Below are 25,067 nucleotides of genomic sequence, written 5' to 3' on the forward strand. Positions count from 1 at the left end.
TCATTTTCTCTAACACCCTCAGCCTTGTGAAGACTGTGAACCTCGTCTGACTACGCTCACCTGCTTCACATCTAATGCCTGTTGCCTTCTGTTTTCAGTGTTCAAATCTGTATTATGCACATTTAAGGCACCAATGTCTTTGTGGACGGTATGTGACTACTTGTGCAAGCTGTTTTTATGCGTCTTTCTCGGCAGACAAAAACTGAATATACAAAAACCGTAGAACTGAAAAACTGGGTATCAGAGAAAGGAGGTAGAATGTATGAGACACAGAAAAACTCTTTGGAAATGAACTGTCCTTCACACACAAAGACATGGTCGTGTCCTCTTTGCTGTTCTTTTTTAAGTTGTGCCCCATGTTTGTTTTTCAAGTGTTTTATTTATTTACAACGAAACGTTTTTCCCTGTCAAAGTTAAGAAGCAGGCTTTAGTCTATTCGGGACTGTTTATCTAAACTGCATTGTGAAGGAAAGCCCCCAGTCAGCCATGTAGCCGCCCCCTGGACACCTGTCACCCACGAACATCTCGCACCGCCCTCAGTATGGTCTCACAGTGGGATGCAAGAAAAGGCCCTCAGCACGGTTCCTTAGTGCCTTGGTAGAAAAGATTCTGTGATCACAAATTCACTTTTATTCGGAGTGGGTCGACTGCAGAACACAAGACAAGGTGATGTCATCTACATGCGTATTGAAACCCAGATGTCACAGGCCACAGAAATCCTGATCACTTCAGTTTTGGGCATCTCATAACCCTTACAGACAGCTAAAACTACTGCCACTTTACTGTAAAGGGTGAACTGTTGATCGAATGGTCTGGTGTGACAAACTGATGGCACTTGGGAAACCTCATAGTGTGTTCGAATGCGACACCAATGCACACCTTCTCACATGTAACCATTTTTTAAAATCATGTTATTGCATGTTATGAAGAATTAAGAGCTGTTGAGTGGAATCACGGGCTTCACAAAACACACAGTCCGCAGTGGTGCTGTTGTCAAATATGGCTGAGTGTTTGTGTGCAGGTATACAGTATGTCTATGTATGCATTTATGCAGGCATGAATATATGTGTGTGTATGGGGAGTATGTGTGTGCATGAGTGAATGATGTTTGTGTGTCTGAATATACGTGTCCTCTGTTTATACTTTATGGGGCGATCCTTTTTGGCAAAGCCCAGATTTTCACGATTTGGCTTGTCACAACTTGCATCAAGTTTTTTTTTGCAATCGTCTGCTTTTTAATGTATAGGCATTTTGTTGCTTTGTAAATATCCAGATTATTTTAGAAACATGGGTATGAGCTGTGTGGAGCACCTTTTGGAGAGCTGCTATCACACGGCACAAAACTGTCCTATCCACGGAGCCGCTTCAGAATAAAGCACTTGCAAAGTGACAACAATCCCTCGTCCAAAATCCCATTCCTCACTATTATAAGAAATACTGGAAAACCGGTCTTGGATCAGTGAAAACGGAAAATATCTGTGATTACCGAGGTAAAGGAACGCTGCAGGGAACCACACAGTGTACCACCTGATTTCACTTCAGCTGTTATTCTTTTACTGGCTCTGTTGTTTTGTTTTCTATATGGCCAGGTGTAACTGCATTTTGCGCATTTTAGGTTTATGAACCTTTTTTTGTAGGAAAAAGAAATGGACACATCCCCAAAGATGGACGGCACGGTACGATGAATCTTTTGATGTGTTAAATGTCATAGGGGGCATACGCTGAATGAAAGGTAGTGTGTGAAATAATATTCTGGTTAATGTTAAAGCTAAGTGAAAATAAAGCATGAAAGGCTGTGAAATGGTTTACTCTATAATATAATCACAAAAATATTTTGTATATAAAAGAATTAAAATAAATGTTGGTTTCTGGATTTCACCACCAACTGTCTGGTTTTTATTTGATTCAGCAGCATGATTCTTATACGTTCATCTTCATAAATATAATGTAATGACTAAAAGATTGTGAATGTTTATTTTTTCACTCTCAGTGGTGCTTTTATTCACAGGGCTGTGCGCTTGTTTGTCCATAATTTACCTCTTAGATTCTCAGGATTGTTTTATATCCAATAAAAAACTTTATTAAATGTCAAAAACATGCCCTGTTTATAAGTAGATACATTTTTTTTCGTAAAAAATAATCGAGATCTCTCCCTCCCCCTAGCAGTGTAGCTATATAATCCACTGGATTTAAACAGATGTGTGCGGCTCAGCCTTTTTCGTGCCCTTAATGTGTGTCACATTTTTGTCGACCTCCAATTTGGAAAGTATTCGATTGCTTGTATTCGATACCTTGACTAAATAAGCTCCACCGCATCATCTTCTGGGCACAAACTAGCATCACCCTGTCCAGTTCTGTGCTGGCATGCGCAGCATCACTCTCATCCAATAGCAGACTGGTACCCTGCCGTCTGTCTCCGTGTCCCGATGCTGATCCAGGTGTGCGGGGTTTAGGGAGGATCCTTTGTCGTTTTAACTCATCCCTTCGGTAAGTGTGCAGCTGACATGACGCTGGGTAACGAATTGCATGATCTTGATGTGAAAATGAGGTCTCTAGAGTTTATTCTGTAAACGAAAGGGCGGATGAAAACAGTTTTGCTATACCGCAATGCAGACAAGGGTTGGTGTCTGTACCGCTGTCCGGTCAGTTTATCCTTTAATATTAAACCCTGGTATTTTTAGATACGTAAGAGATTGCAGGGTGTCGTGAAATAAGCTTAGATATGTTTATTTAAGACGCAGGCCTAATGTTTACTTGTGTAAAGTTTAAACGGGACGGATAAGTTCTTCCTTGGTAACAATGTTTAGATTGTAGTGAAAGTATGACATCGGCAGGCGGCGCTAAGGGACAACTGGCATATGTGACGTAGTTCAAGTAAATTTGTCATCATTTTGCCAATGTTTGAGCGTAAAAAATGATTGAACATTTTATTGAATTCCAATTTAATGAATCTACTACTTCTACAAGAACGGTTGCTGTGTATTCCTGTCTGTTTCTGTAATTCCTTAAACGTCAACAAAACAATAGTTAAGTGATGGCATCTTTTTGGCATTGCCTTTTGACTCATCAGACTGATAATTTTGTAAATACAGTGTGTAAAGAAAAAAATCATAAATTTTTGATCCATATTCCTGCAGAATATTATTTAAAAGACTATGATAAAATGAAACGTGGTATTTAGAGTTAATGGCCAGAATTGAATCGCCCCTCCTCTTGTATGAGCTTACAATGAGCTGTGACCTAAATCCAAGTATACAGGAGCAGATCAGAGGATGCAATAAGATTAGATCAGATTGGTGAAAATAACATGGATAGAAGCTGACCACTTGTGCTAGCCTGGTTCACGGTAGTCACGCTGTACAAAGATACTGATGGGTTAGATACTAGACATACAAATATGTTGCCGGACAGGATAGATGCTGGTGTGTGACACCAAATTTCCCTGCTCACCAGTTCAAGAGTAGCAGATGAGACCAGCTGCATGTGTCAGCAAAGAAAAGGAGGCTGTCAGCCGAACTCGAAAAACTGCATTCTCATGCATGAGTGCATGTTAGAATACCCAGACTCAGATTTAGCTTCACCTTTGTATTCTCTGTGCATTTCTTTATACCGCAGTGTGTGGGGGGTGTGTGTTTTGCTGCGATGTTTGTGTGGATTGCTGATTCAGGTTGTGATACAAGCTTAATGTTGGCATCAGTCAGCCAACACAAGGTAGAGAGTATGTATCTCACTACTTATAATCTCTATGTCTCCTCTTTCACAGCTCAACATCAATATGGTGATCATCAAGATGGTGACCCCAGCCATGCTTCTGTCCGTCCTCGCCAACCTCTTCTTATCCGTTGGTGAGGGAATCAAGAAATGTTATCCGTTTGAAACAAATAGTTTTATTCATGTTAGATTATGTCATCAGATAGATAGCATAAGTAGATGTGATCACAGAAATAGATATCCTAAAATAATAGTTTTAACTTGTAAAATATGGATATATAATAAATAGTCTTCTCCTTTTTCTTGTAAATTTGGTGTGGAGTTTTACAGTTTTTGACCATATTTTAAAATAAAAAATTGAATCGTGTAAAAACCTGTCAAATTTCTTGCAGCTGGGGCGCCAGAAATATACTATAAAATAACAGTTTTCACTGTAAAATTGTCCTGTAATTGTATGACTCTTTTTACCGTATTTCAAAAATACATAAAAAATCTGTTAAAAAAACAGTGAAGTTTGTGGAAAATCTGTAGAAAAAAATAACAGACAAAATCTGTAAAATTCATTTTTTTACACTGTATGTAATAACAACAAATAATTATTTAATGTCTTTAATGGAGTATCAATAATCAATTAATATAAAACTAAGTGAAAAGGGTGAAAATGTAAGTTGAAAAATGTAATAAAATGTTTAAAGACCTGTTTTCATTTCAGCTGCGATTAAGCCTAGGATCTTTGAACCCAGAATCTTTGACAGTAAGTCTTTCCAGTTCAGTATCATTCACCGCAAACTTTACGCATGAAACTTAAATTGCTCTTTTTAAGCTTTCTTAGTTTAGAAGGTTTTCGTCAAATATTAGTTTTTGTTAAGAGTTTCTCTTTGTCATGTTCTTCAGAGGAGGCTACAGGCTTTGGTCCTATATTTGAGGAGGAACCACTGGACACGGTATATGCAGAGGATTCCCCAGAAAACAAAATATCCATGAACTGCAGGGTGCGAGCCAACCCACCGGCCATTATAAAGTAATCCCTTATCTTTCTACTCTCATGACCTAACCTCCGTCTATATCTATCTGTCTACATACACACATACTGTGTATATCAGTCGTTGGCACAACTCATTGATTCATTGTTGGTCACAGATGGTGGTTAAACAACTGGGAAATAAAACTGATGGAACAGCCCGATGAGCACTTTAGCCTGGTGGGCGGAAACCTCGTGATCACCAACCCAGACAAAGGAAAGCATGCTGGGAAATACGTTTGCGTGGCCAATAATGTGTACGGAACGGTCATCAGCAAGGAGGCCATCGTCAAGTTTGGATGTATGTGACAGATTCTGTTTTTAATAATCTGATATTGGGAGGGTTTAACATACTCAAAACCTATTTCTTTCTGTCTGCAGATCTGAATCAGTTCCCTACAGACGAGAGGGAGCCAGTGAATGTTAAGGAGGGTCAGGGGGCGGTGCTACTGTGTTCTCCACCCTCTCGCTATCCAAGTAAGATCTGCTCACCTACAGTAGATAAGTAGGCAACGGGTTTTAAAAAAAATAATACCAAAGCAAAAGCGATTATTAGTAGTGACTTAACATTTATAATTTATACCAAAATGCTAGAGATAAAAAATGAAAAGGCAAAAGAAAACTATAAGCAGTTTCTTCACTACCACTAAACATTTTTATATGTATATATTTATAAACAAATTGATTCATTTATGAATATAGAAATAATGTGACAATTGGGGACTTTCTATTTGTGCGAGAAGGGGACGTTGTCACAATCCAGTAGCTAATATCTGCATTTTTTCTCTTAGGTGAGGTGCTGTTCCGCTGGATCTACAACGACTTTCCCAACTTCATCATCCCTGATCAGAGGCGCTTTGTGTCCCAGACCACTGGCAATCTGTACATCGCTAAAGTGGAGGCATCTGACGTTGGGAATTATTCTTGCTTTGTGTCAAGCCCGACCATCGGCAAGAGTGTTTTCAGCATGCCCATACCTATGATTCCACAAATCGAGAGTGAGTCTATTCACGTTGTGTTGATAAAAGAAACAGTGTCACTCTAGATCCTGCAATGTCACAGAACTTGGCAAGCTGAAATAGTTTCTAGAATTATACTTGTAAGTGTTGTACTGAGACCATTTTGTGTTTTAAAGAGTAAAAACAACCTACCGAACCTTTTCCTCTCTGATTTAACACAGAGGAGGTGAAGAGATATCCTGCAGATATCCGTGTTAAATTTCCCAAGACATATGCTTTGGTGCATCAGAACATCACTTTGGAGTGCTTTGCCCTTGGAAAGTGAGTCACAAAAGCGGTTGTTCTCTTCGTAAAAACAATCATGATATCAGATGTTAAAACCATGGTACTTTGATATATACAGTATATACAGTCGACTATGGTATGCAATATTTACACTTAATGTATAACATAATTAACTGATGAAAGTTCACTCAAAGTAAATGAAAACTGAGTGAGAGAATTTCCCTTGATCGTTGATCCACTAAAAGCAATAGATTTTTTCAGGTTTGCTCTTTAACCTGATCCTATAAACACAGTGTTTACCTTTTAGTCCACTCCCACACATCCGCTGGAGGAAATTAGACGCTGATCTTCCACCCAACTACGAGGTCAGCATGAATGGAGCGTTGCTGCACTTGATAAATGTGCAGTATGAAGACGAGGGCAGCTACGAGTGCGAGACCCTCAACATCAAGGGGATGGATTGGTATCGCCAGTGGCTCTATGTAGAAGGTAATCCAATTTCAGAGGGATGTAAATTTGTGGATTCAAAAATGTGTAACGTTATGATCAATTCAGTTTAGATATTTAGATTTCAATGTGATCTCTAGGTCCACCAGAATGGGCGGAGCACATCAATGACACAGAGAGGGATGTTGGCAGTGAGCTCACTATGAGATGTGTCGCTGTGGGGAAGCCGTTACCATGGATACGCTGGCTGAAAGATGGCTACTCAGTTAATAACCTTTTTATTTTCAATCAAGTTGTTCAGATTGTTTATAATAAGCACACAACAGAGATGAAATACTAAAGCTTGTGTGTTGTGCTTTGTTTGTGCTGATCATAAGTATGGCAAAGGGGAGCTTAAATTTTCCAGTCTAACATTTGAAGATTCTGGCATGTATCAGTGTATTGCTGAAAACGAATGGGGGGCCATCTACGCCAACGCAGAGCTACGGGTCGTATGTGAGTTTGTGGGTCGTACGCTTCTTTACTGTCATTCCGAGCGGCAGAGATGTGTAATTGGTCTAATTGTTTTGAACCGTCACTTTACAGCATGTGCACCGACATTCATTTACAATCCAGTGAAAAAGATTTTGCTAGGGGCTGCAAATGGACGTGTGGTGATAGAGTGCAAACCCCGCGCTGCTCCTAAACCCAAGTTTATCTGGAAAAGAGGTTCAGAACTGCTGAACAACTCTTCAAGGTAAGTCAGCTGTTCATTTTGAGTGTTTTTGTTACATAATTTAAGACAAAGACAAGATGAAATTCCAAAGTTAGCTTTCTTTCATCTTATTTTGAAGGCTGGTCATTCTTTTTTATGCAGTTTTTAATGGAATTGTCGGCTGGAGCAAAAACTAAAGAACCATAAATGTAACCATTCTTTTTGTTCCTTGAAGACCTGATAATCTCTTATAAAGAATTTTAAAACAGTATAAAATTCTAGTATTAGGTAACTTACAAGTCTGTAAGATCAAAACTACAGATGCCACATGTTTTTTGGAGCTTTGAGCGAGATCCCGTTTCCTCATCTCTTTTTAGGATGCTTATCTGGGCTGATGGTTCTCTGGAGATTCTGAACGCCACGAAAAGCGACGAGGGCTCATACACGTGCTATGCTGAGAATGACAGAGGCAAAGACAACAGCACAGGGACCCTCACTATCACCGGTGAGACAGCAAAATCTACACCGTTTAAACCACTAAAATACATTTTAGCCTTAAAAAATGCATGAACATTTTTCTGACGACATTTGCAGATGTTCATTTTTATAATCTTTTTTGGGTCACTGCACCTTGTCCCCTTACAAAAAAGAAGCTTATTCCGGACTCGAGTGATATTAGTATACTTCCTTTAAACTAAAAATAAGAAAGTATACTTTAGCTTACTTTGTGTGTACTTAGAATACTTCATAAACGTGAAATTACGTAAAACATTATTTCATACTTTAGTTCGATTATTAATATAAATATAACACAAACGCATATATATTTATTTATATTTATATAATAAAATATTTATATCAATTAAATATAAAATAAATGTTGACTTTGGGCCAGCACGTGTGTGTTCGATGAAACCATCTATACCAAAAGATCCATAAGTATACTTATTATAGTTAACTGAGAGTGTATTTATGACTAAATAAGTGTTATAAACTTATAAATGATAAGTACAGTATAAGTTCACTTGGAGTTGCAGTACAAACATGAATGTGACTGTAAACTAGTTGTGTACCTAAAGTTTGCTACTGTTACACTTACTTCTACACAGTAAAAAGTGGGCCAATTTAGGCCCAAGTAGTATTGAAACAGGACACTTTCAAGCATACTTCTATTACATTGAAATTAGTATATTTGTGTACTAAATAAAGTATTATTAAAACATACTTGACCTTAAATATCTTAATCTTTTTCAAATAAACTTAAAGTATACTTATTTCTTTTAAGGTTCAGTACACTATATGTCTAAACATTAGTGTGAATATAAGCATATATGCATATACATGTACAAGTATGCAAAATGCATGTGTGCCCTTGTTTAATTGTCTCAGAGGCCACCAGGATCACTGTAGCTCCATCAGACTCTAAAGCGGTTGTCGGTGACAGTATCGTTCTCCAGTGTTCTGCGTCCTATGACCCCAGTCTGGACATCACCTTTATCTGGACCGTCAACTCTTACATCATCAACTTCTACACAGAATGGGATCATTATGAGCTGCTCAGGGTAACTAGAGAGGAATAACAGGTGTAAGGTTGTTGAAAAGTACTAAATAATGATGTCAATGTGTATTCACAGGGCCACGAGTCCAGTGGAGATCTGCTGATTAAGAACATTCAGGAGAAACATGCGGGACGTTACAGCTGCACAGCGCAGACTATAGTAGACAACGCCACTGCGGAAGCTGATGTTTTTGTCAAAGGTTGGTCACGTGTGTGTTGTTTATGATTACTTCAAAATATTGTGTTAGCAATGCAAGTCCATTTATATTATTAAATATACACAATGGACTGTAGGTCACTTTAGATATACTATTGGTCAAACGATTGAGTTGTTGCATAAATGCTCTGTCAAATCTTGGTATCACATTGGTCAAGCTGAGTGGCAAGCTTAAACATTACATCATTGATTGTTTTTGACAGGTTTGCCTGGACAGCCAGGAGGTGTCCGTGTGGAAGAGATCGGAGACACGTCAGTAAAGTTACGTTGGTGTCTGGGATCAGACCATGGCAGTCCACTTATACAACATGTTGTCCAAACACGAGAGTTCTATGCGCTGGACCTTGAAGACTGGAAAACCGCATCCACCTGTGAGTCCACCAGAGGGAGACAAAAACACACTTGTCAACTAACTATTGTAGAACACTTTACAACAATGAAAGAGAACATTGATGTTTTCCTGATAGATTCTAATAAGTTTTGTGACATATGACAAACTTATTTCAAGTGTAAAGAAATCTGTGTGTCAATCATTTGTGAGTAGGATGTGAAGTCTATAGAATTAAATCTAAAGTCTATATCCTGGTGAGATTGAAAGGTGAATTTTATATCCAAACAAATACGGTATTTCCATTTTTAAAGCTCCTGTGTTTCTGGATGGGTCAGCGGAGTCGGCCACCGTGGTTGACCTTTACCCCTGGATGCAATATGAATTCCGTGTATATGCTATCAACGAATTTGGAGCTGGGGAATGCAGTCGCCCCTCCATTAAAATCAAGACATGGGATGCCAGTGAGTTTTGTTCCACAATTTATTTTGATACATTTTGCACAGAATGAATGCCTGTAAGGGACATACTGTACATTTTCACCCAGTCTTCTTTCGTCCCAGGGCCAACCATTGCTCCTTCTGACGTCAACGGCCAAGTGGGAATAAGTGGAGAGCTCATAGTTACCTGGAGCGTAAGTGTTTCAATTCCACTGCATGTACAGCGTTTTTTATCGCCAAGACATTTTTAAAGCTTCACTAGGTTTCACTTCATGTCCTTCTATCCATTCCAGCCCGTGGAACCTCAGTTCTTCTTCGGTAAGAAATTCGGCTACATTGTGGCATTCAAGCAGCACGAGGATTACGAGTGGAAGTGGTCGACCGTGGAGGATCCGGAGACCAGACGTTACATCTACAGAGAGAAAATGACACCAGACAGTGAGATCCAGGTGAAAGTGAGCACCTTTAATAACAAAGGCGAAGGACCTGCGAGCCTCATCTCAGTGGTCTTCTCCCCAAAACTAGGTTAGTACCTCTCCAGCTGGTTTCGATTTTGGTTCAGTTTTTAAAATAAAAAATAAGCTGGATCTTTGTTCTCTTCCTTATTTGTAGCACCATCTGAAGCTCCATTAGATGTATACGCCCGGCAGGTAACCTCCACAGAAGCTTTAGTCTGGTGGCTACCCGTCTATCAGGCACCACCAAACTGGGTTGATGGATACCAGGTGAGCATCCATCCATCACAGCTCTCTAGAACTCTACATCTTTAACCTAAAAAACACAACTGCGTGTCCAGATTCGTTATTGGAGAAAATACGATGACAACGAAGCGGCTGCCTGTCGAGTCCTGGTACACAGAACGTTTAACCAAACACGCCTGGAAAACATGCGACCTGACTCTCACTACCTTATAGAGGTACGAGCGTTCAATGGGGCCGGGCTCGGGCCCCCCAGCGAACACTGTGAGATGTTCACTAGAAGACCACGTAAGATTTCAATCCAGATTGTGAACTTTGGAGATCTTAGACATGATGATTTACACGGGGGAATGTATTGTTATGCTTGTGTTATCTTCTCCAGCTCCAAGTCGCCGTTTGAGAGTGTACAAATATGTCAGCTTAAACCGCAAATGGCTCTATCTGTACTGGGATCACATCTATAACTACTGGAATGAGTCTTATGTTGAGGGTTACAAAGTGAGAACTTCTTCATTGATTTGGTACGATATGCAGATGTTGCTTCATTGAAACAACTGTATTGAAAGTTGTTTTGTTTTGCTCAGATCTTGTTCCGTCAGGAGGGCGAGCGATACGGAAAGCTTTACACCACGGGCAGACACTACATAGACTTCCCCATGCCAGAGACTGGAGATTTTGTCATTGAGGTCAGAGCACGCTGTGAGGGAGGGGATGGACCCATTTCACAGATCAGAGTGCAAGGTGAGTCCTTCATTTCACTTTTACAGTAAGACATGGCATTTTGTATCGCTCGTCTCCCAGAAAAAATATTGTTTTTTGTTTTCTCCCTGATCAGGTAAAGCAGCTCTGGGTTCCACATCTCTCAGCCTGGTCTCTCTCGTTCTGTTGGCTCTGGGCTGGATGAATCTAATTCTTTAGGTCAAACTGATTGTTAATGCAGCACCATGCTTATATACGCAGCCTGTGTTTGTCACTTTGCGGAAGACAACTTCGTAGTGGTTTTCTTGGTACAGAATAGGCTTTGTTTAGGAGTGTAGTTTTATGTTTTCACTCCTCAGCTTTAAATTCAGGCCTTAATCCGGGCCTGGGAAACCATTTCTAATAAATGTATTGATCACAGACTGAAAAAAATCATTTTTGCCTTACAATTTGGCCACAATAAACTTTTAAAACATCATATATATATATATATATATATATATATATAAACAGGGTGTGGTTAAATGTTAATGATTATTTCACCACGGTCTTCCAGTTCACTATATTCTTCCCATTTCAGTATTTAAGTTATACAATTTTTATAATTTATACACCATGTTTTTCGTCTGTTTTCTAAATGTGTTTAGGTGTCAGCGTTTTTTTTTGTAGTTCTATTATTTTCAGTATTTGTGAAAATACCACTGGTTTATTTGTCACTAAATAGCAAATGTCAAATGAAAATTGGTGTCTCTCGTGATTTTGTTATTTAATCCAGTATTCAAAAAATGTGGTTGGAATTTATAGTTATATTTTACATTCCCAAAGTAAACCAATAAGTATTTAATATTATGTATAAACACAATTATTTGAATCACATTGTCTTGTATTCAGTTTTTTTGGCCATCAAATAAAGAATTATAAAGCGCAATCATTTTTAAATACCTATTAAAGCAATGTAATGACAATTTGAATTTACTGTATATAAATATAAATCAAATGTGATTTAGAAATGAGATTTTTATTGACAGATGGCAAATTATCCTCCTCAAGGTTAAACATATAAAAATACGACATATTAGTTTAGCCTATACAACAGGGGCACGATTGCGTTTTTAAACATGATGCAAATATACTATGTTTATACATATATCATTAACAAATTAGACTTACGTTTGGTTGTTTAAGAAAAGATAAAATAATAAGATCACTTAGCTCTGTAATTGTCCTTTATTGTAGTTCGACTAAATGTCGCCCTCTATTGGCTATGAGCGGTTAGTCAGAGACATGACGCCATAAAAGAGGATTTACAGCACGTGCAGCGTCCTAAACCTTATGAATGTTCATAGACAAAAATTGGCCAAGCGACCACCTGTACTGAATCCATCCATCAATTCATCGCTGTTATCAAAATGAGTAAGTTAAAGCGTTTCCCATCTCCTGAAAAAAGGTTGGTTAAATGTTGAACACAAATGCTACATCATTGCCCTTAATGACAGGACATATCCAGTAGATGTCAGCAAAACATTCCCTAAATACATGCTATGTTCCCTGCTTAATAACAAACAAACAATTGAAGTCCTAACAGTTTGATTTTAATGGTTCTAATGAGAATTGTTTTGGTTTTTAATAAAAACTGTGTTGGGTTCTATTGTTGGGATGTTATCTGGTGGTTGGAAAGCAGCAGAACACCATTAAATCCTACTGAAATAAGGCCCAAAGCACATTTTGTAATGGACTTTTGTAATAGTAATGTAAACCACAGATGGTTCGTAATGGTTTTTGCATTGGAAACCATTAGAAACCGCGTTGGGGTTTTTTTTCAGCAGGGAAAACTTTTAAAGGTACTATCATGTTTAGTGACTTTCGCTAAATTGACAATATTTGCACATGTATTCAATCATTGTGCACATTTATGTTAATGTGTGAGCAAAGAAAACTCTTTTTTTTTGGCCAAATATAGTGAGTTTACTGCTCATTCTGAGACCTTTTTATCTCCGAGTGAAGCAAAATGCTTCAAAGGCAGTTTGCAAAACACAATTATAGTTTGCAAATGAATCTGTGTGTGTTTGTGTGTGTGTGTGTGTGTGTGTGTGTGTATAAGAGAACACGGAATCCATCTGCCGTTATGCTAATGTATTACAGAGAAACATTGGTGTGTACTATAAACTTTTCGCGCTTCGTAGCGTACATCTTCCCTCATCCCTCATTGGTTGAAGCATGCACACTACTCAATGGCTGTGGATGAGAAGCCACTAATTACACATCATCATTAGAACTCTTAATGAAGCAGCACTGGCAGGGACATACAGTAAGCAACATGGCAGATTTACACAACTGCCGGTCCTCTTGTGCGGTGATTATAGAAACTGTGTGTTGCCTTCTGAGGGTTTGAGCCTTCATGTTGTGTTCCTGGAAGTTCCTTTTGATTCTTATGGCTGGAAAGGTTTTGTTTATGTAGTACTGATGTTGTTTTCATAACAGCACTGGGGTGTTTGATTGATGTCTGATCTATGTTATGTGTTAGAATTGTTGGTTGCGTTAGCCACAGATAAACAATCTGAAAATGTTTTTCATAACATATGATTAAATGGAGAATCAATAGGTCACTCATTGAAATAGCGGCCCCAGTGATGTCAAGCTTGTGTCCGCTTTCTTTTCTTCTTTTCTTTAACATTTGAAACATTTTCTTTGGAAGTGTTCATTCTCGGTTTTAAATATGTAGGGGAAAGAAGATTTTTGTCAATTCTTGAACTTTGTCGTGGTCCAGGCCAAGCTGGCTGTTTATGTAAGCAGGAAAAAGAAGGTTGAAAACAATTTTGAGCAGGACCTAGTTGTTTTATTTTCTACTATGGGACAAGCAAGGTTATTGACTGATTAGAATTATTATGGATGATCTCGATACCTTTAACGGTATTTGGTGTGGTGATGGTACTTTGTGTTCTTTGCTTGAGGCTGACTTGGTTTTCACCTCCATATTATTCGTTTTTGTTTTCCTTTTCTTAAAATAAACTGTATTTCTTGCTTTATTACATTATTACATCCTTGCTTTCTTATTTTTGTCTTTATTTTCCTCTCTCTTTCTTTATTTTCTGCCTGCCTTCTCTTTCATTCTTTCGTTCGTTCGTTCGTTCTTCTCTTTCTTTCTTCTCTTTCTTTCGTTCTTTCTTTCTTTCATCCATCCATGCATTCCTATCTCCTTCTTTCGTTCCTCGTGTTGTGATAGATCATAGATAAACATATCATTTGCATTTTTTATTACACTTTGGGCTGGGGTCTAGAACGATGTCCCTATCTATGCCTACAAATGCATTTTATGTAGATCAGGCCATTCATCTGTGCCGCATACGTTCTAAGTTTCAGTGGCAACTACATCGTATGTTATGTAGGGATGCCATTATGGCAGAGAGGGAGGATGTGTTGGCCAATAAGTCTGGCCTGCCTCTTGTTTAGCAGGGAGCATGTAAAAGCATGTGTATTAGCCCTGATAGACGATCATAAATCACTCTGTGTGGCAGGGCCTGTGGTTATCTAAAAAGTGGGTTGGTGAATCTAAGCAGTGAGTGGGGTTTCTGCAACGCCAGATATGCTTATTGTACGTAATGTATACAATACTCCTGGGCCCGTTTGATGAGACTCGTCATTCATAATACACAGCAGAGCATTTCCGTGCTTGTCGGACCCCCTGCAGTTTTATTGGTTTGGCAGGGGGTGTCATATACGTGCGTAATAGTCATTGGATTGTTTGCTGTTCATGCCGTTTGTATGCTGCTGTGCTTGCTGTGTCATCTTATATAGGGTGGTCGAAAAGCATTGCTTTGATGCAACGAATTGGCAGATTTAAAAATGAAGCCTTCACAGCACCGATTGTGTTTGGTAAACTGGTGATTCGAAGCATTGTAACATTGATAGATTGTGTTTTATAGCGCAAAACCGAACCGCACCTCCTTGAAGGATAATACAGAAGTGTGCTTGGTGTGCAATTGCTTTTCAAGTTTTTTCCTCTGGCTTGTCAGCACTTTGCCAGTATGCGGCCTGCTGGGAAACTTTTTCTTTCTTTTGGCTAATACGCTAAGTCTCAGTTTTCAAACCCTCTCTCCAAGAAGTTTGGCAGGATGGATCGCAATCAACACCATTGTCTCTGTGTATTTAAGGATTACACACAATTTTGAAATCATTTCTGAACCTCCGATAATATCCTTTTCAAAGCATCAACAGTCAAGACTAGGGCTGGGTATAGATTCTGATATTACATTTAGGTACAGTATATTTCACTAAATTCGCTATAAATATCATATCACTGCTTTTGAGAATCGATATTGAATCGACTGCATTTAAAAAATCAATTACATTTTTTGCCCAGCCCTAGTCAGGAGGCAAATCAACATCAAAATGGCAATATTCAGTGCTTGTTTGGGAATCATTTTATTAGCAGTAGCGTTAAGTATGAGTTCATTGTAATATCACCCTTTTCTCATAAACACAGTTTTGGCGCCAGAGCCGATGTCCAATTAGGCTCCGTTCCATGCGTTTCCACACCGCCATCACCAACAACCTTATTTTCAAAGCTTTGCTCATGGGACAAATCTTGCCAGTTGGATGTTAATATATTCTCTTGGTGGTCTGGTGTATGAATTTTTGCAGCATTTAGTTGTGAGGTTGCGAACTGCAATACCCCTGGTCCTAGTTATGTATATTATTTGCAGTTATATATATTATATACATTTATGTATATGCATTTCTGTCAATAGATCCTCCACACAATGATACAGCAAACTGCACATTTAAGTCTAGGTGCAACGCTTGATGCATGATGTTGCATCAGAGAAAGTATGACCGCCAAGTCCATCGGATGAACCATATTAGCAGTAGATTCCGGCTTGCTGCTCTCTATGTGGTTGTTGAGCCGGTCACTGTCCCCTCATCTTGTTGCCTCTCACCAACTGGGTTTTCAGATTTTCACCTCTGATTCTCTCACAGATACTGTGTGTGTGTATGCGTGCCCGTCTCTGAGGCCAGTCTCGCGCAGTGCAGGTCTGCTCATGTCATGCTGGGAACAGAATGATGCTTTCAATACTTCGGTCCTCTCTAAATTCCCTTTGAGGAGGGATCGAGACTGGGAAGAAAGTGGAGAGACAGAATAGCCCGGGAGCATTAAAGTGAAGCTGTCTGTTTTGTATTCTGTGGTCAGGTTTGGATTGAACACAGGCCCAGATATATAAAAGGTGTTTTTGAACCTTAAGATCTTTTCTGTTCAATAGATCACATCCCAGGGCCATTGTTTTCCCCAAAATAAAAATTCTGTCATTGTTAGCTTACTCTCATTTTGTTCCAAAGGCGTATGACTTTTCTGTGGAACACAAGCAGAAATATCTTTTGTCCGTTTTGTCCATACAACATTGAATGCTATTCTGAAGTTTTATCAAGTTAATTTTATCTGCTTTTACTTTGTTAAAAATAAATGTTTGGTTTACGAATTGGTAAATGACAGAATTTGTTGCTGTTTTTAGGGATGGACATTGTGCTTCGCTCACAATTTGAAAAGAGAAGATACAGAATTCACAATTATCACTGTATCACAATATTTGTATTATTACTTTTATTATTATTATTAAAATAACAATTGTTAAAGAATCGAAACATTCAAGGTTTAGTTGAACCTTTGCATGAAAATGCACAAGTCTGTTACTGAAAATGAGCAGAATTGTTAAAATAAATTACGATTATTAAGAATATCAATAATAAAGAAAGCTAAACCCCAAAAGAGAGCGTGTTAAAGCAGTAAAAGTAGAAAAAAAGAAAACCTTTAAACATTATATACAGTATGTTGAAAGAGGTCACATGTTGGCAGGACAACCAATAGGATTAAACGGATTCTATTTCGTAAAGCAATCGTACAAATAAATCTAATATTTTTTTATATCATGTGATGTTACACCCCTAGTCCCCTGAACTTAACTATTCCTTTGAAAAAAAGTGGACTTAAATTGTGTCTTTCACCCTTTTGCAATTAATAACAGAATGCGGAAGGCAAGAGTGGTCTTCAATGAACCGAAGAGAGCGCATGTAACTCCGCTCTTCATCAGGTTACACTGGCTCCCTGTTGCCGCCCGCATAAAGTTCAAGGCTTTGCTCCTGGCCTACAAGACCAACACCGGATCTGCACCATCGTATCTCCACTCGCTAATGCAGATCTATGTTCCTGCCAGATCACTGCGGTCTGCAAAGGAACAACGACTAGTGGTACCATCCCAAAAAGGAAAAAAGTCACTCTCCCGTACCTTCTCTGGATCTGTTCCACATTGGTGGAATGATCTACCTGCTGCTACAAGATCAGCAGACTCGGTTGCCATCTTTAAAAAACGCCTAAAAACGCATCTCTTCCGTCAACACTTCGCTGATTGAGTTTTTCCTAATTCTCTTCCCTTTCCTTCTTTATAAAAAAAATTAAAAATAAAACAAAACTTACTAACCTCACTATTCTTAGCTTTTATACTGTGCTAGGCTTTAATGGACTAGTTTGATGCACTTATGTATTTTCGTTGCCTATGTTGTTATAATTGCTTCCAATTTTTCCTCATCTGTAAGTCGCTTTGGATAAAAGCGTCTGCTAAATGACTAAATGTAAATGTAAATAACATTGACCAAAAATGTCACCGGCTTGTTTTAATGTGAACATTTTCTGTCTAAATCATCTAATTTATGCAGTTTTCTCACCATACCTGTCCTTAATAAGAGTGTGGTTGACAGAGAGAGATATGGGGGAGAGCTACAGGAAATCTCTCTTTTAAAGTGACGGGAAACAAGATGACAGAAGTGACAGTGTGAGAGCAGCTTGCGAGGTAGAAGGAATGACAGAGATGTCACTCATATTCATCACTTTCAGCTAAAGTGTGTGTTTTTGTGATGTATTACAGAACCTGCAGCCTGGGAAGTGTGCGAAATCATGCCTTATGTATTCGCTTCGCTTTGGGTTTGTGGGGTATTAAAGGAATTTTGAAGGTTCAAAAGAAAAGATTTGCTATTGACAGCATGGGTGGCTGTCGATTGGCTCAGAAAATAATTTTGACTTCTCAGTTTGTAAAGCAAAGAATGTGTTTACGGAAATGCTTTTAAAATGGACGCCTATGGGGCAAGGCATTCTATAAGGTTTATGCATTAGTCAAATGTTTTATACAAACAACTTTCATTGCATTCAAGCTACATTTAATCAGAATGTGTTTACTATTCTTTATCACACATCATATTTTTATATAGCGACTATTCATATAGTGACTATGGTAAGTGCATTATCCATTGTACGCCTAATTATTCAGTCTTTAGCTGAATTGCATTTCAATAGGTTGATGTGGTGAGAACCTCTCAATTTACCAAAATCCACACGCAGCACACCTGTGAGGCATGCAAGGATCCATTGCATTTATGCGGATGTGCCGGAGATGTCTGGGAAATCTCTGAGCCCATCACCTAATTGAGACTAATGCATTTTTAACAATAGAGGCAGCCTGTATTAAATCTCATCCACTGCAGAAAACATTAAATTATGCCCACGAAGTGAACCGCTAATAAGCTGAACCGTGGTAAGACCTGCCCTCACGGTACATCGCTCACCCATCAGCCCGGTCTAATGATGCTGGGCGTGCCATCTCTGTGGTTCTCTTTGTTAGAAGAAAAAATGCCTGAAGGCAGTCTAGGTGTGCGAGCACGTATGTATGTGTGCATTCGTGTCCGAAAGATTATACATTGTTGGTGTCAGACTTTGATTTGAAACTGAGAAGTTTTATTTTCATCCAAGCGCCTAATGAGTCATGTTCCCTCTCCAAAATCTACAAAAGAATCTAGAGGAATTCCTTGCAGAAGGGTGTATAATTGGGTCTAGTCTTAACTGTCTGCTGCTTAAAAGCAGACTGCCCTCTGAGGGCAAAACTGCGGCTGGAGATCTATTAGGAGAATGTGATTTGACTGAAGCACACAAATTAGATTAAAGCAGTGTTGTTTGTCCATGCGCTTTCTAATTGTTTTGAGCTTTTAAAACAGTTGCTTGCTCAGTCTGGAGCCGCTTAAGTGAGGTTATAGAGTAGATTAGAGACGTATGATCGCCATTAAGAGTTTGTTCTTAATTAACAAGCCTTCTCAGATCGACATCAGTGTTTTAGGCAACATTGGCAAACTCTTATGCTAGGGTTGTTCCACAGGGTTTTATGATGATGTCTTGCAAGTTAATTTTGGCACGTGTTCCTCTAGCTCCGTTGCTTGACCGTTGCATTAGCAACACAAAAGTCAGGGGTTCGATTCTCAGATAAATGTATACATCTGAATACACTGTAAGTCGCATCTTTTGCGGATTTGTCAATCCCAGAATGCATTGCAATAGAGCATTTGTACATGTTCATTAACGTTTCGGTGGAGAAAGATATATACACACACGGCAAAATATTTGAAGCATAAGTTAACACTTGGACAATCCCAATGTTCTGGATTTGACATTTTCAGTCCAAACTTGAAATATAAATAGAATCATATTAAGATATTAAACCATCTGTTGATATTTTACTAAACCTGTGATAATGGAGTGCAGACACCAGAATAGTATTAGTCTATGAGCGTGAGTTTTCTCTTTTAAAAGAGGAAAAAATTATGCAGTTACAAAATATTATACACGATTCGTGGGAGACAACTTCGTAGGATTTCTGTGAATTAAAAAATTTACAAATCAGATGAAATAATACTCAACAAATGGAGACGGGATGGCTCTTCTTAAAACAAAAAGTTATTTTTCATTTTAAAGGAGTAGTTCAATATAAAATATAAATTTCATGATAATTCACACCCACATGTCATAAAAGGCCTCCGTGTGTTTATTTTTCTGTCAAAAACAAATTGAGGCTTTTGAGGAAAGCCATCCAGGGTTCTTATCCATATAACGCCCTTAAACAGGGGGCTGTTGGTTAAGGTCCAAATTTCAGTTTCATCCCAGCTTTAAAATGCTCTAAAATGACATCAAGGGTGTTGCCTAGCGAAAACTGATCTTTTATTTTATTAAGTATTACTTTATTAGGGTATTACTTTATTAGGGTATTACTTTATTAGGATATTACTTTATTACGATATTACTTTATTAGGATATTACTTTATTAGGGTATTACTTTATTAGGTATTACTTTATTAGGATATTACTTTATTACGATATTACTTTATTACGATATTACTTTATTAGGGTATTACTTTATTAGGATATTACTTTATTACGATATTACTTTATTAGGGTATTACTTTATTAGGATATTACTTTATTAGGATATTACTTTATTAGGATATTACTTTATTAGGTATTACTTTATTAGGATATTACTTTATTAGGATATTACTTTATTAGGATATTATTTTATTAGGATATTACTTTATTAGGTATTACTTTATTAGGATATTACTTTATTAGGATATTATTTTATTAGGATATTACTTTATTAGGTATTACTTTATTAGGATATTACTTTATTAGGATATTATTTTATTATGATATTACTTTATTAGGATATTACTTTATTAGGATATTACTTTATTAGGATATTACTTTATTAGGATATTACTTTATTAGGATATTACTTTATTATGATATTACTTTATTAGGATATTACTTTATTAGGATATTACTTTATTATGTATTACTTTATTAGGATATTAAATTATTAGGATATTACTTTATTAGGATATTACTTCATTAGGATATTACTTTATTAGGTATTACTTTATTAGGATATTAAATTATTAGGGTATTACTTTATTAGGGTATTACTTCTTTAGGATATTACTTTATTAGGATATTACTTTATTAGGATATTACTTTATTAGGATATTACTTTATTAGGATATTACTTTATTAGGATATTACTTTATTAGATATTACTTTATTAGGGTATTACTTTATTAGGATATTACTTTATTAGGATATTACTTTATTAGGATATTACTTTAGTAGGATATTACTTTATTAGTATATTACTTTATTAGGTATTACTTTATTAGGTATTACTTTATTAGGGTATTACTTTATTGGATATTACTTTATTAGGATATTACTTTATTAGGTATTACTTTATTAGGATATTACTTTATTATGATATTACTTTATTAGGATATTACTTTATTAGGATATTACTTTATTATGATATTACTTTATTAGGATATTACTTTATTAGGATATTACTTTATTATGTATTACTTTATTAGGATATTAAATTATTAGGATATTACTTTATTAGGATATTACTTCATTAGGATATTACTTTATTAGGTATTACTTTATTAGGATATTAAATTATTAGGGTATTACTTTATTAGGGTATTACTTCTTTAGGATATTACTTTATTAGGATATTACTTTATTAGGATATTACTTTATTAGGATATTACTTTATTAGGATATTACTTTATTAGGATATTACTTTATTAGATATTACTTTATTAGGGTATTACTTTATTAGGATATTACTTTATTAGGATATTACTTTATTAGGATATTACTTTAGTAGGATATTACTTTATTAGTATATTACTTTATTAGGTATTACTTTATTAGGTATTACTTTATTAGGGTATTACTTTATTGGATATTACTTTATTAGGATATTACTTTATTAGGTATTACTTTATTAGGATATTACTTTATTAGGATATTACTTTATTAGGATATTACTTTATTAGGATATTACTTTATTAGGATATTACTTTATTAGGTTCATTTGTGCCCGTAGTGTAGAATACACATTTTGCTTTAGTGTAACCGGTTTCTCCAGTGTCACACCAGTAGAAAAACTGAAAAATTCCTTCTCATAGTCTCTGTACCCTTTTGTCTGGCCGCAAAGTGTGTATTTTTTCAAAAAGAGCACCAGAGAAGCCTCCAGAGACAGCGTGAAGCTTTATGAAGGATGTCCTCGGTTCAAACAGAACAGAAAATAGCAGGAAATCGACCCCGTGTGGAAAGACTGATGAGACCTGTGGGAATAGATGGATGTTGTACAGGGTTAGCTAAGAAAGCGCTGTGAGCTTTTTACTGGATCATATCTGTCATTACAGAGATTCTTTACTGTCTTTGTATTACACACATCACCCCACCCCCAAACACTATAAGGACCTACCCGTCTACCCTGTGATGTCCTGCTAATGAGCATTAAAATGTCATTTCCCCGGTGAATCTGTCTTTAATGAATCCGAAATTATCATCCATTTCACTTTAAAAAGAACGAGAACTCCAAATCTACCACCCTCAATCAAGTTTTGCTTTTTGGCAAGGCCCGCTCTGCTCGGAGAAAGAATTTCAGCCTGCCTAAAAGCACATAATCGAATATGTTCCTCTGGAAGTCATGTTTTTGCAGTCTGTAACATTTCATTTTAGCCACAGGCGGCGGAAAGCATTAGATATTCATATTCAAGTATTCATGGTTGCATATGTGATTTTCCGGGCCATGATCGTCAGCGGAATAGAGATGAATGTGACTGTGCATGCTGGGATATGTTGATTCTGCTGAGGACAATAGGAAAGTGAAGGGGCGTGTTATTTTGCAGGAAGTTGCTCGAAATGAAATGTTTGCCCATATCTTATGTAGTATATACACTGTGCTTATACAGAAAGTATGCATTATGCATACTGTATCGCATTTTCACATTACCTCATTGTGTTTTGTTTAATTTAGCCAGTGTCGATCAGTTATCATCTTAAAATATAAAGGTCATTTTGTGTTTTTAATCCAGTATGGGAATGGAAGGTCAGGTCAGGTGCATTGAATTGTGGGATACTATGAAATATCTTTTAAATGTGCCTATATTGCAAATATAGGAGGTCATTATCCATCATGCCAATGATATTTCAAAATGAAGACACACTAAAATTTGGGTGTAAACATTTCCCCCAATACAAAACAAATGGAAAAGCAGGCAGATTAAAATAATTAAATATATTTTTTAATTATAGATAAGCAAAATGCGGACTTCCGAACCCTCATCATTTCAGAGCGAATGACTTTTCCTCTTTTTATTGGAGCATAACGGATATCTTTAGTCTCCGGTGCTTCTTCATCCAAGAACTTGGAGTGGAAAATGGTGAAGTAGATCATTAACCTTAATGAGATGAGTTAATTGAGCTTAATCAGTCAGGGAAAATGAGAGCGAGAGACCCAGAGCTTCAGATTCCAGTTGGGCTGTTATCATTAATGTCAGCCACGACTAACGCTTTGCTATATAGATGCACGGGTTTATTTGATATATAAATCAGGTTAAATGTATATCTGTTCTTTGATTTATAGTGAGCTACATCAGCTAGAAAATTACGACCCCTCTAAACTTCGAAATAGTTTTCTTTTTATCTCTGCCATTACTGTTTTTACGAGGACGTAAAGCTGCCAATATTATTTTAGATCGTGGACGGCTTGGCAATGGTAGTGTCTGTATAAATTTTCTTTTATATTTTCAAGATTAAATTTTTATATTTGCTGTTTGTCTTCATTGAAAGATCAAAAGGTACAGACAAAGTAAACCATTTGGCAGAAAATGTTCTACTACCTAGTGTATATATATATATATATGTTGGTATATTGTATATAATTTTTCTTGCACAAGAACTTTAATCACAGCTTTAAATTGAGGTTAATTGTATAAAATCTTCACATGAAATGTAACTACTTTTCAAAGGACTTAACACTTCATATTAAACATTCAGCATCTGAACTTCCACATTATTTTTGCTTATTAACAGGTTCATATGAAACACGCCGGTGGCTGGGGTGAGGTGACCTCATGGTGGCCTGGAACATCACATGGAGGTCACAAGGTCCTTGTCAGCTAATTATGCCAGACAATGATACATTACTCTGCTTGTTTTATATAATGCCTATGTGTGGCTCTTTGCAGATATATGGGACTACTCTTAATAGACAGTGTGTATAATGTAATTGATTTTATTCATAAGGTTGAGAGGTAAGAGCTAGTAAATAAAAAGGTTTATCGCGTGTAAAAATATGTTTTATAGCTTCATTAGGGAGCGTTTTAAAACGTATACACAATTTAGAAACTAATGTAACACCAAAGGTTTTAACTTTCATGCCATCGTGCCAACATTCACAACTGTTAGATATATGCAAAGATACAGATTGGCTGTGTGCATTATCCAGTGACCTTTGGCCCAGGGGTGACCCAGCAACACCCTATCGCGATTTAGGGGTGAGGCTGAATCTGTTCCAAAAAGGATGAACATCTGGTCAAGCCCACACGTTGGTTTCCAGAGCCCGCGACCGTGACGAGTCAATACACACTTTTAAAATTACCCGGGGAGTCTTTCTTATCAAGTAGGTGTATTTGAACTATGCAAATGATGGCCGCCATCCCATTAGAATCGCTGTTATTTATCAGATTTTAATCTGTGTAAATACACGCGCTGAATCCACTTCACTTCCTTAGTTTGCTTTGTAGGAAAATGATATTGCTGAGTGCCTCCGTGTGTTTAATTCAACCAGATGTCTCATCAGGGTAAATATCCCTCGAGGTATGAAAAGGTCGTGCCTATCCGTATTTCAAAGCGTTTTGTTTAATTCAAATATGATTTCTGAACAAACCACAGCTGTTTGGTCAGCGCGCTAAGTATCGTAGTCTCAGAAAGTTGATCTGCATCAATTTCTGCCTGAGAGTACTTTGTGAGAGATAAGGGTTGAGGCCCATTCACACAATGGAGGATAATGATGATAATCGATCACGTTTCAAAAAGCATTCGAAATAGTGAAGAGAAAAGAGTCCACAACAATAATGATAGAGGAACGATATCGTTGAAATGCCAAAACTGTTCAAATATGATTCTGCAGTAGGCCCATGTGAGCGTAGAATAAGCATAATGTTAATGTCAGTTGGGGTTCATGGTGTGATCAGGCTTTTGTTGTAAAAAAACCCATGGTACCTTACATAATGTATGTCGATACAAAGGCGAGAAGCAATAGCAGTTAATGCAAGACATTACATATGTTCAGT

The 25,067-nt window shown here is 37.2% G+C and overlaps 2 protein-coding genes across 2 annotated transcripts in view; both read left to right on the forward strand.

The window, feature by feature from the left end:
* Positions 1-3,642: 3,642 nt before the first annotated feature.
* cntn1b (contactin 1b) lies at positions 3,643-11,794 on the forward strand (the record flags this gene model as incomplete). The annotated part of the gene is made up of 23 exons (XM_079454381.1): positions 3,643-3,711; positions 3,764-3,845; positions 4,606-4,732; positions 4,852-5,033; positions 5,114-5,209; positions 5,524-5,730; positions 5,913-6,012; positions 6,284-6,465; positions 6,564-6,688; positions 6,801-6,918; positions 7,009-7,159; positions 7,495-7,622; positions 8,507-8,679; positions 8,752-8,875; positions 9,096-9,263; positions 9,535-9,684; positions 9,784-9,854; positions 9,954-10,185; positions 10,273-10,385; positions 10,457-10,646; positions 10,741-10,856; positions 10,943-11,099; positions 11,194-11,794. 23 exons carry the CDS (start codon positions 3,643-3,645, stop codon positions 11,274-11,276), a joined length of 3,144 nt encoding a protein of 1,047 aa, XP_079310507.1. The 3' UTR covers positions 11,277-11,794.
* A 523-nt stretch (positions 11,795-12,317) lies between these two features.
* pdzrn4 (PDZ domain containing ring finger 4) overlaps positions 12,318-25,067 on the forward strand; it is a 49,631-nt gene continuing 36,881 nt past the window's right edge. The window contains exon 1 of the mRNA XM_079454551.1: positions 12,318-12,470. The gene's annotated coding sequence lies outside the window, so the exon portion shown is untranslated. The remainder of the gene's footprint in view (positions 12,471-25,067) is intronic.

The sequence above is a fragment of the Barbatula barbatula genome, assembly GCF_947034865.1.
Source record: "Barbatula barbatula genome assembly, chromosome: 4".
NCBI lineage: Eukaryota > Metazoa > Chordata > Actinopteri > Cypriniformes > Nemacheilidae > Barbatula > Barbatula barbatula.